This window comes from Littorina saxatilis, linkage group LG1 (genome assembly GCF_037325665.1).
Source record: "Littorina saxatilis isolate snail1 linkage group LG1, US_GU_Lsax_2.0, whole genome shotgun sequence".
NCBI lineage: Eukaryota > Metazoa > Mollusca > Gastropoda > Littorinimorpha > Littorinidae > Littorina > Littorina saxatilis.
Genome location: NC_090245.1, coordinates 88,763,635 through 88,776,124, shown reverse-complemented (window position 1 = coordinate 88,776,124; position 12,490 = coordinate 88,763,635). Strand labels below are relative to the sequence as shown.

Genomic DNA, 12,490 nt, shown 5'->3' with positions numbered 1-12,490 from the left:
AAATTAAATGATTATTGACATTTGCCATCTCGGTCTCTGCGGCCAATCAAAGGTTACACAGATCAGGTAGGCTATCGCAAAAATAGCGCGCGGTTGTGTAGCGGCTACGACGTTAACACATACCTGGAATTATATCTCTTTGAATTTACCACAAAGTAGAGATTCCATTCTCCAGAACCGTTTAAGTTCTCGCAGGCCCAACATAAGTATGGATGAGTTGCTCAAATATCTGGTTTTATTTTTTGCTAAGTGTCTAGCGCAGCTATAATCAGCTAGAAATGGGTTTTGAATGTTTATATGTTAACTGAATACAGAACAACAACCAAGTACAATATGCGGCTTCTACGCTTAAAAACAAAGAAGTCATCCAGATGAAACATATTGCACGAGCGCTTCCCATGTATGTGAAATAGCTGAAACGCCCGGCTCATAAGTCAGCGGCAGCGGGGCCAAACAGATTATTTACTGGTTTGTCGTTTATCCTGAGGAAAAGAGCTCCTATACACTTGATGGCAGGTTCCAAAAAATCCAATTGTACAAACAGCAAAAGGATGAAAAAGACAGAGAAATTAAACGGTGTACGACTCCTGAGGGTATGTGTGTGAAAGGGGTATGATGGAAATATCTTGTTACAAAGCCGAGGCGGCAAACAAACCCGGCCATTCCATCAATTGTACTTACATTCTATTCCCCGTTCTCTTAACCCTGGGTCAACAAGTTCAAACCTTTCAACGGACAACGGCGACACTTTTGATCTTTGTTACTTGATCTGTCTCTCTCTTTCTGTGTGTGTGTGTGTGTGTGTGTGTGTGTGTGTGTGTGTGTGTGTGTGTGTGTGTGTCTCTCCCTCTCTCTCTCTCTCGAGAAGTTCTCTCTCTCCCTCTCTCTCTCTCCCCCCTCTTTCTATCCCTCTCTCTCTCTCACTCTCTCTTCTCTCTCCACGCACCCTATCTATCTATCTCTCTCTCTCTCTCTCTCTCTCTCTCTCTCTCTCTCTCTCTCTCTCTCTCTCTCTCTCTCTCTCTCTCTCTCTCTCTCTCTCTGTTTGTTCCTATCTGGGACAGAGCACAACTTTTGATCCCGATACACACAACCAACATCGATCTACTTTTTTTTATTAGTTTGCGCTTTTTGTCGCTACTTTTATTTGAAATAAGGAATTAATTGACAAATCCCCCCCCCCCACCCTTCCCCCTCCCTCCTCCCCGGCCGCATGTAAACGCAATAACCGTTGAGAAGCATTTTGGATCGACACCGCGACGAACGACGAGACAGACTCTCTCTTTCTCTCTCTCTCTCTCTCTCTCTCTCTCTCTCTCTCTCTCTCTCTCTCTCTCTCTCTCTCTCTCTCTCTCTCTCTCTCTCTCTCTCTCTCTCTCTCTCTCTCTCTCTCTCTCCTTCTCTTGCCATTCAACCTTTTATTGCTTATTTGGTTTATCGTTTATCTTTCCCTTTAGGGTCTCTTTTTATATATTTATCCATTCAAGAAAGGGACTCCCGTAAGTGCATATAAGTGCAAAAATACTCCCACTGAACACAGCTGATTGTCAGCGTACTAAACCATCACATTGTCGTCAAAAGCATGGACAGAAAGCTGACAGTGACATGTTCTGAAAGAAAACAAAGATGTGCACACATCCACTTCAGACAGTGATGGCTTCTGCAGGAAGAAACCTTGATCATAACCACTCGGAAATAACTACAAGATTCCCTTCAGTTTCTGGACAACAGGGGGCTCTGGTGGACAAAGACATCAAAAATGCTCTATTCGTCAAGCACCTGAAGAAAGCAAGTTCCTGGAAGATGATGTACCTGCCGCACAGATCCCCAAACGAGAGGTTTAAATAGTGTTCTCTCTCTATTTGTATTAAATGGGCAAAGGTGTGGACAAAGATAGCAACAATGCTTTTCTCGACAACAAACACGCAAAAAAGCATGCGCCTGGTAGATGTAGTTGCAACACAGAAATCTCAGACTGGCACTGCAAGCCCTTTTAAAGTAATGTTTGGTTTAAACAGCGTTTTATCCGTTCATTAGGCCTATATGCTTACCACAAAACAAAATTATTTCATTTTAGCAAGCAACAAGCCCACGACTAATTTAATAGTTGTCTTCAATGGTCAAACAGTTGTGGTTGTCCCCAATGGATAAACGTTAGGTGTTGTCCTTGCAATTAATCCAGGTCTGGTCTCCTTCGTATTTGCACAGAGACATGGCTGTATACTTTGTGATTGAATCGGTTTCTAATTCCGATTTTTGTTATTTCAAGAACAACACCGACATCAACTTATTTACAAAGACACGTTTGGCCATTTTGTGAATGGATCGTTCGCTAATAATGATTTATTTTGATTTCAAGAACAAACACCTACATCAACTTATCTATACAAACAATAACGTTTAATACAAGACGAATCGAGATGAATAAAAGACCTGGCAACTACAGAAACCAGACAACAACAGCACCAGGCAGGACTTCCACTACTGACAAGATTTTCCTCAAGGGAGACAAGACAAGGGGAGGCAAATGTCACTCGACTGATCTTGCTAAGTGGCGCAGGTGCAAAAGAGCGGCAGGAACAACAACTCGAGCTGCCCTGTTAAGCACCTCTGGAGAGGCCGATGTGTCGTGAAGGTGTTCTGGAACAACCTCTGGAGAGGTGCGCTGTCATTACGGCGGTGTCTGCCGACTGCTACCTGTGATCGATTGCGACGCGTTCGCTAATTGCACGAGCGTCGATGGAGGGAGAAAAAGAAAGGTGAGAGGAAAGAAAAAGTTCAAGGTGGAGAATGTGTTGGGTGGGGACGGGTCGGGGGTCGGGGAGGAAGCGGACATATCTCTCTCTTTGTCTCTCTCTCTCTCTCTCTCTGTCTCTCTCTGTCTCTCTCTCTGTCTCTCTCTCTCTCCGAGGCTCTCTCTCTGTCTCTCTCTCTCTGTCTCTCTCTCTCTCTCTCTCTCTCTCTCTCTCTCTCTCTCTCTCTCTCTCTCTCTCTCAAACACACATGCGCGCGCGCGGACGTTCGCATGTGTGTGTGTGCGTGTGTGTGTGTGTGTGTGTGTATTTATTACCAGAAGCAATGACTCGATTTATTACCAAAAACAGTGACTTTGAGCAGAGAAAGAGGCTCGGATTTACTTGTTTAACATTCTTTATTTTTTCACTGCGTTTACTGTCTCCTTACCCGTAATAGCCAGGTTATGGTTGGGGCCGCATGTTATGTAGATCACAGTCTGTTCCATATCCACAGCTTTTGGTACCGCTGACTCACCGCGGCTCCCATCTCCGATCTGTCCGTGAGCGTTGTTCCTGCGAACAGGGGGAAAACATGTGTGTGTGGTGTGTGTGTGTGTGTGAGTGTGTGTGTGTGTCGGTGTGTGTGTGGTGTGTGTGTCTGTGTGTGGTGTGTGTCTGTGAGTGTGTGTGTGTGGTGTGTGTGTGTGAGTGTGTGTGGTGTGTGTGAGTGTGTGTGTGTATGTGGTGTGTGTGTGTGTGAGTCAGTGTGTGTGTCAGTGTGTGTGTGAGTGTGAGTGAGTGTGTGTGTGATGTGTGTGTGTGTGAGTGTGTGTGTGTTCAAGGGGGTGTGGTAGTGCGGGAGTGTCGATGTGGGGTTGAGGTTGAGGGTGCGCGTGTCAGTTTGTGTGTGTCAGTGTGCGTGTGCGTGTGTGTATTTGTGTGTGCGTGTGTGTGTGTGTTTGGTCTGTTTGTCTTGTTGTCTTTTTGTCAGTCTGTCTGTCTGTCTGTTTGACTAGCTGTCTGTCTGTCTGTCTGTATGTCTGTATGTGTGTAGGGGGAAGGGGTTTCAACATGAAAGAATCGTATCTATTTTCCAAGGGCTAAAGTGTTTTGTATAGAAGTAGGCTAAGTGCCGAGAGGGGATGGGGGAGGGGAGGGGGGGGGGGCGGGAGTTAAAGGGGGAGTGGGAGGGTGAAGGTGGCATCGTAAATACTTCATCCTTGACCAGTTGGTGATAATGAAGATTAAAACAAGCATATTCGACTGCTTCGAAGATGATCTTTGATTAGAACTAGAATGAAGAGGAGGAGAACTACAACGGCAGCGATGACGACAACAACGATGTCAATGACGGCACGCATGCGTTTATGAATGCGTGCGACCGGGCGGGTTGGTCTACTGAGGACTGTCAGCCAGTAGAGCATCAAGTACTATTTAAATCTGTTACTCACCCCACGACAGCCACTGCCCCCTGGTCAAAGAGAAACACGGAGTGTTTGTCGCCACACGCCACTTGCCGGACCTGGCGATGTCTCAAAAACTCCAGAAACTGAGGGCGAATCTGAAATATATCACAAAGAGTTCAAGTGGTAGTCGATCTCGTCAACATTACTAATAAGTACAGTATAACCAACACTGGTACTGTTGGCTTCTTCCGCATCATTGTCGCCGTCCCAGTGGCATCAGTTACTGCTATCCTCCATTTTTCTTGCCATCAGGATTTTGATGACAGCAAGGATGTCGTTTGACGTTGGCAGGCAATGGGTAAACCGCCAAAACTGACGTATTTCAAATCGTAGAAATATTTGCCGTCATCAGTCTCGGCACAACTACAGCGCAGCGCTTTTTTCAATTGGTGGAGAGGTGACATTAAGTACTGCTGAAAATTGCCAACATTTTTCGAGGATCAACCTACCACTAAACAAACAATCTGAACACAATCCCTAAGTTCAGCAATAATGTTGATGTCAACGTGTATCGTCATCGGGGTTGATGGCTGAGAAACGTCGTCAGGAAGCAATCGTTCGAATTTCTTGTTTTGAATTTAAATTTTAATCTACTTTTATGGTTTCTTTCTTTCTCTCGTTCTTTCTTTCTTTAAATATTTTGTTTAAACTTCCGTTTGTGGTTTTCCCCCCGTTTCTCTACCGGACGTAGACGACACGCTCACCCTCTCTCTCTCCCTCTCCCTCCCTCTCTCTCTCTCTCTCTCTCTCTCTCTCTCTCTCTCTCTCTCTCTCTCTCTCTCTCTCTCTCTCTCTCTCTCTCTCTCTCGTTGGAAAGCTTTATTATCATGAAACATTTAAGACCCAGACAAAATAGACAATTTTTTTAAATTCTATTGAACGAAGTGAACACAGAAATTGCAGGTGTCCTCAAAGACTCAACGATAGAACAACAAACTCACATTGACTATAGATTCTTTTGAGACACCTCCGACTCCCAGACTAACTATGCCACAATTCAAAGCAAGAAAAGCAATCGATACTCGACTATGGCGGCAGGCGGTGTGTGAAATCATGTATTCCGTACAGTGGCCAGAAGTTACGCGGTGTCAGACAAAATTGCCCTTCTCTGTATTCTTCTTCTGTACTCCGTGACTAGGCCAGCGTGAAGAATATTAGCCACCATTCACACACTAACACACACACGCAACGTGACAAACACAGACACGTCATCACACACACACACACACGCACGAACACACACGACAGACACACACACACACACACGCACGCACGCATGCAAGCACGCACGCACGCACGCACGCACCTACACACACACACACACACACACACAGACTGATACAGACACACACAGACACAGACACACACAGACAAACACACAGACACACACACATACACCACACACATTATGATGCTAGTGAAGCGTTGGGGAATGTTTCAAGTGATAATTTAGTTCCAAGCCGGAAAGTTGCTTGCAGATGGAATGAGTATGTTTACAGGCTTATCTTCAGGACTCCATACGTCTTTAAAAGGATAACAAAACACGGTTTGTTCTATTGCGCGCGCGCTCTCTCTCTCTCTCTCTCTCTCTCTCTCTCTCCCCCCCCCCCTCTCTCTCTCGCTCTCTCTCTCTCTCGCTCTCTCCCCCCTCCCTATCTCTCACTCACTGAGAACCAAGCTCAATTCAAGCTCGGCCGCATCGCACTTGGACGTGAAGCAGTGTAAGGGAGGTAATCTATTCGCTCTGCAAGGGGACAAGGTTACGGCCCTTGGCCATCGATCAGTGCCAATGATGATAACACAGGGTCAGACACACGGCGAATCCATTCATTCATTTCTCTGTCTCGCGCGGAATATTTTGCTGCTCTCTCCCGAATTTTTCTGGACATGTCAGTGTCCTGCTTGTTTCAATCGGTCGTGCAAAATATTTACGGTACTTTGTGATTTTCATACATTGACTTATCATCTGATCTGACATCATCCATTGTAAAATATCGTAGAGCCTACTTCTCTCGAGTATTTTGCCATTGTTTTCTAGCCTGTCTTGATTTATTTATTTGGTGCTTCCTTCTACTTCTACTTTCTGTTTTCTGTGTTTTATTCTAAGTATTTCGTGTCCTCTTGTATTTTCTGAAAATTTTTTCCAAATCAAATAGCTATGATAACACACCGTTTTTGTTGTTGTCATTTTTGTTGTTATATAAACGGAGTTACTTCTGTATCCCATATGAACTCTAAATGCTGTCGAAAGTTTGTGTATTTGTTTATTCATTCCTTTTTCAAACACTGATTGCTTCTGATCCTGTTTCGGTCTTCTGGACATATCTTCGCATCACTTCATTGTGCAAAACAAAAAGATAAAGAAAGAAAGAAAGAAAGAAAGAAAGAACGAAAGACAGAAAAAAAGATAAAAATCAACTTAACGTGCCATACATCGAGGAACTTATAAACACGCCTCCAAACTATTCCTCCTTCGCGCTAGTCAATGGCAATGCTTTAGTTGGAATTTAGTTACGTATTTCTGGAACGTTTAATTGTTGACAAAACAAAATGTTACTTTCACAAACGTAAAAGCAACGTTTTGATTTGTCAATAATTAAACGTTCCAACAACATACCTTTCTTGTTTTTTTTATTCTGAATGCTGGAACGTTGGCTCTGTCTCTTTGTTTCTAAATGTATGTAATTCTGTGTCCCACTTCCATTCCTCTTGTAATATTTTGCACACTCCGTTGAGGAAAATACTGACGTATTCTCCACACACAATTTTCTACATTACCCGGTTAGGCCAAAAAAAAAAAAGGTGTGGTTACGGTAACATAGCCAAAACAAATAGGGTAGGAAGGTAGGCAATCACTTTTTTTTTAAAACTTTTTTTTCTAATGTGTACAAATTAAACCTACTTGACAGGGAAATAAGTGTGCGACTCGAGCGCTTTCGCTTTCATTGCGTTTTCTGCACTCGTTTTCTTTTTTTCTTCTTTGTTGTTGTTGACAAATGTAATAAAAAGTTATAGGGTCGGCCCCTAAAAATAGGGTAGGTCGGGTTACCGTAACCACACCTATTTTTTTTTAGGCCTTAAACACAATTTCTCTCCTTTATGTTTAGTGCATTAGTTCATTCGTCCATTGCGCTGTCCAACTCTATCCTCCTGCACCTTTTCTGGATGAGCGTTTAGAATATTTAGCGATGTTGTTTTAAGATTGTTTTCCAGCTGCAAATAATTATGCATAAAAAAGCAACTACCACAAAATAAAAGTCTGCCGAAATGGTTACATTTTTGGAGTTCCAATTTTTTCCCCACAGTCCCTATTTAGCGTTTCCTTTCCCCTACCATGCAAAACTTCGACAGTTCTGAAAAATTGACGGCAAAGTTTTCCGAGTTTTGAAATAGGTTTGGGAGAGTCGCCGACTACCGACACCAAACGTCAGCACCCGTGTGTTCCCACTTTTTTCCTCTTATTATATAAGCTCTGTCTAAAACACCACCCTGCAGCTTTTTCTCAAAATAATGCGTTGTTTCTGGATGTTGAAGACAGTGTACTAGGGGCTTTATTCCAACACCCCCACCTCCTCTTTGTCTTTTGTGTCATGCTGATTATCTGTCTCTTTCCGGCGTTACCACTCTGTCCGTCAGTCTGTCCGTCAGTCTGTGTGTCTCTCTCTCTCTCTCTCTCTCTCTCTCTCTCTTTTCGCTCTCTCTCTCTCACTCTCTCTCTCTCTTTCTTTTTTCGCTCTCTGTGTCTCTCTCTGTGTCTCTCTCTGTGTCTCTCTCTCTGTCTCTATATCTCTCTCTCTCTCTCTGTGTCTCTGTGTCTCTCTCTCTCTCTCTCTCTCTCTCTCTCTCTCTCTCTCCCTCCCTCCGTCCCTCCCTCCCTCTCTCTATAATTCTCTCGCTCTGTCTTGTTTTATTTTGTCTTGTTCTGCTGTGTTTTTTTGGTTTTTTTAAAACTTATTTTGTATTTGCTCGTTGCCGGCTTTTTTTTATTGGTGATGGTCACTCACTTGTTAATCTTACTCAATATTCACAGCGCCCTGGATTTTCAAGTTCTTGTGACGTTGCCCTAACAACAAAACGTATATACCCACCTGGTTCTCTTTATAGTTCTTCTCTCTGAAGTTGTAGCCGAGCTGGGCGTAGAAGTTGTTGCCGACGGAGTACACGTGGCCGTTGTCCAGTAGCAGCATGGTGTGGCGGCTCCCACAGGCACAGGTTCGAACCCTCGACCCTTTGGGAATAGACAGAGTCATGGCCGTGGGCTGCCATCGGGGCTGCTGATCCCCGCAACCTAACCTGGTAAGGCAAGAACAAAAGTGTGTCGGTATAAATATATAGAACTTTATTACAAAAGGTTAACGGTTTTAGGGAAAGCTTCATCTTACAACAAGTCCCACACACACAGAAAGAGAGAGAGAGAGAGAGAGAGAGAGAGAGAGAGAGAGAGAGAGAGAGAGAGAGAGAGAGAGAGAGAGAGAGAGAGAGAGAGAGAGAGAGAGAGAGAGAGAGAGAGAGAGAGAGAGAGAGAGAGAGAGAGAGAGAGAGAGAGAGAGAGAGAGAGAGACTAAACCAGGGATTCTGTGTGTCTGGGTCTCTATGTGAGTTTGTGAATGCAACTGGAGGGTTTTTTTCTCTCCAAAATTGGAGAACAAAATTAGTATCCGCAGACAATAAGGTCAGATATATAGGTTGAAGTAAACACGCGAATCAGAATTAAATTCGGTATTGTGCCAACGTTGTTTCTTCGGCAGAACGGTTTTGGTTTGTTTTTATCAGCCAGCCATATGAAACATGAATGGATTTGCCGTTATTTAGAGGTTATTTAATATAAAAAGATCCTGGTTCTGTTAAATTAAATTGTTTATGTTGTTTCGGACACTATAAGTCGAACACAAGAGTAACTGTTGCTCTCCTGAAAACTAAATGCTTAAAAGATATTAACATAGGAATAATGTGACCCTCCACCACGAAATGAGTCGCATGTCACCTCGTGCAGTTCTGCGCTAGGCTTAATATAAGTCCGGGGAGTGTCTGGTAACAGTGTGAGGGTCACCTTAGTCACAGGCTTATAACTCAAACAGTTTTCGCTCTTTTCTAAAACGGTTTTCACCACTGGATAGAGCATAAAATACTCATTAGGAAAATGTTAAACTATGAAAATCATGCAAAGGTGACATGCGACTCATTCCGTGGTGGAGGGTCACATATAACAAATGAAGAACACTGATATAAAGATAGATACAGATACGCAGGGTTATTATTTTGTGTTAATATTCAACATATGGGATGTCAAAACTGGGTAATTGAAAGCTGGTGGAGAGGCAGAAAAGTAATCAGAAGATTAAAGAGAGATGCAAATAAAGCTTAATATGAAGCTGTATATTCTACGTACGCCTTTACACTTGATTTTGTAATCCGCAATCATGACCGCTGAAAGAACATAGTTAAGGCGTGCTTTCTTTTTATTTCCTCCGGGTGTTCCACATTTCCAATAAATCTTGAAAACTTAAAAAGCCTCGAAAAAGTTCTGTTAGAGATTATTGACCTGTATCAGCCCTCCACATTTCCCTTTCTCACCAAACACGCATTCTACGTTTTTCTCTTCTTAGGTTTTCCTCGCCTGCTCTCTTTTATGAACGTGCACTGTAATAACTTGTTGCCCTGATTTTAGCCCTGTGGCCTTCAACGCAACAAAGAAAAACTGCAGGAGGTTATTTCCCACTCACAAGCTTGTTTCCATCAGCGAGCTAAAAGCGAATGCAATAACCTACGGGGGCAGAAAAAGCCATCCTATCGACGTCAACAATTTACTGCAGGCCTAACCTCCTTCGCCCCCCAACGACTCCTGACGCTCCCGAGGGCAGATCCTTCCGCTACACAAAAAAAATTGTTTCACTGATGTCAAAGCAGGACAAAAAGAAAAGGGTTCCAAAGGTTCCATCCCAAGTTAAAGCCCGGGGCAACATAAAAACCGCCCGAAACTCTTCAGTAGCCTACTCTAGGAGGCGAAGACAAAATCCCCCAATTCTCGTGAAGCAAGACCCCGATGGCCATCGTAATCTCGTGGAGCGGTCCGCAGCAAATTGTTGTTCGATGTGCAATGGCCCCGGGGCGAGAAAAGGTCCGAGAGCATGATGGGAATCTGGCGAGCAAGATGGCGGTTAACGAGTGTCGGGGCTCACCCGGTGACGACACCGGCATATTACACAGTTAACCCGGAGCATCGGGAAGTCATCAGATGAGAGATTGGGGGACGCCCTCTCGGATTGACCTTCTCCTCACTGTCTAGCACTCAGTCTCAGCTGAGCAGGGACAAGCCTGTTGGCCTCTGTTGGTCATGGGGACTCTTGTTCTCCGACACGGAGGATATAACTAAATTGTAATACGAGATATTGTGGATAGTACTGCAAGATCTTGTTTGTGTTCGTATCTCACAACAATAACTTTGCTTATTGTAAAAACGCATTGCATGTGATGGGACAATCCTAAACCTTCACACACAAAATTGAGACCAAATGGAGACAATAATGCCTGTTGAACAAATAAGTGCTGACCCAGTAGAAAAATCCCTCTGACCAATCATACCTTTCTTCTTTTCCGCGAAGGAAGATTGATGAAAATGATTTGATATTTGGCTAAATCTGCACAGTTACCATCAACATTGCCTTTCCAACCAATTTCTACTCCAATAACGTTTACGACACCAACTTGGATACATGTTCTGGTTAATTTAACCTGACGAAGTCACACTAAGGATCGAACATTTGGGTTCCATGAATGAAACGCACTTGCATTGCTTTACATAAAGATGTTCCGTAAAAGTGCTAATCACATGTATAATACAATAAAACCGGCCAGATCCTCTGCGTCGGAGACCAAATTCAGCCCACCGTCATATATTTCCAGTGCTGGCAGGTACACAAACGTGTTGCAGACGAAATGCGTTGGACTTTGTGAAATTAAATCCGGAATCTATACAGTTTTGCCGCGCACAGGGGTAGGACGACACAAAAGAAACAAACTGTAAAAGGATCATCCTACTTTATGATGACTACGTTCATAAAGTGCCTAAAATATGAATAACCTGTTCAGACACCAATTTAAGATATGATTGGAATACGATGTGTCTATGTTAAATCCCAAACCAAACTGGGTACTTCTATAGGAGTAATTTTAGACAACTTTCAAACGGTGGGGGGAGGGGGGAGGGAAGGGGAGGGGGGGTGGGCGAATAAGCAGTAAAATCAGCGAATACGTTTCTATGCGTGAAATAACGCAAGCATAGCTGTTTCACCAAGTCACATTCACACTCTGTCTTTTCCGTCATCTGGCTAAGGTCCAACGATGGGGACACATCACTGGATGTTGCTGACCATGGCCAGACATCGTGATGAAGACCTCTGATTGACCATCCCCCAATCCCCTCCCAGTACTACCAGTGATGTCTCATCTGCCGGTCGATCGTAATCGCCACACATCGGCCAGACGATGGCTTGGTTGCTACTAATGCCTGTTTACATACAGCTAATGAGTCTCTCTCCCGACTTGACACCCAGAGCCTTGTCGTCACTTCCGCCAGGGGCAGATAACAGCGCCACCATCAAGGGGAGCTAATCTGGGAAGATTAGTTCGACAAAACGCCTAGACAGACAGTCACTATAGGGTCCTGTTTCTGTGTAAGTTTGAACTCCAACGCTCTCTCTCCCTCTCTCTCTCTCTCTATCTCTATCTCTATCTCTATCTCTATCTCTATCTCTCTCTCTCTCTCTCTCTCTCTCTCTCTCTCTCTCTCTCTCTCTCTCTCTATCTTCACCACCTCCCTGCCACCATCAGCCCACATCCCACCGAGGTTTTTGGAAACCAATGTTTCGTTTGTATCAGTGGTTCTGTCGCCGCTGCCTCGGCTTGGCCAGACAAACATCGTCGCTCTTCCTGGCCCTGACAAACTAGCCTTTGATCAGGATTCATGTTCGATTGAGGATTGCGATGTCTCGCGCGGACCGGCGCTTCCTCACTGACAAATGAGAGGGAGAGTCGTTCTAAATTCCTTTGTTTTCACAAAACTCATCGCCTTTTGACGTTACGGTCGCAGAAAATGGTCTCCTCAATGGGCGCTCATTGTCGCGAGATGTTATCGTCTAAATTGCGTCGAAAACCCCAACTGTTTTCCCCTCGCCATCTGCCCTCTGGTGGGAGGGGGGGGGGAGTTAAGGGCGACAACTGTGGTTGTGATGGCGGGACAAACAAAGCTTGTCCACACACTGCGTGTAAATCACTGATTCCAATCACCGG

The 12,490-nt window shown here is 44.2% G+C and overlaps 1 protein-coding gene across 3 annotated transcripts in view; it reads right to left on the bottom strand.

Annotated features, from left to right (window-relative positions):
• LOC138983258 (uncharacterized) overlaps positions 1-12,490 on the bottom strand; it is a 137,982-nt gene that overhangs the window by 64,002 nt on the left and 61,490 nt on the right. For all 3 annotated transcript variants that reach the window (XM_070356690.1, XM_070356697.1, XM_070356704.1), the window contains exons 4-6: positions 8,290-8,494; positions 4,187-4,296; positions 3,184-3,308 (exon numbers count right to left, since the gene is read on the bottom strand). In XM_070356690.1, the coding sequence (XP_070212791.1) occupies positions 3,184-3,308; positions 4,187-4,296; positions 8,290-8,494 (440 nt within the window). The remainder of the gene's footprint in view (positions 1-3,183; positions 3,309-4,186; positions 4,297-8,289; positions 8,495-12,490) is intronic.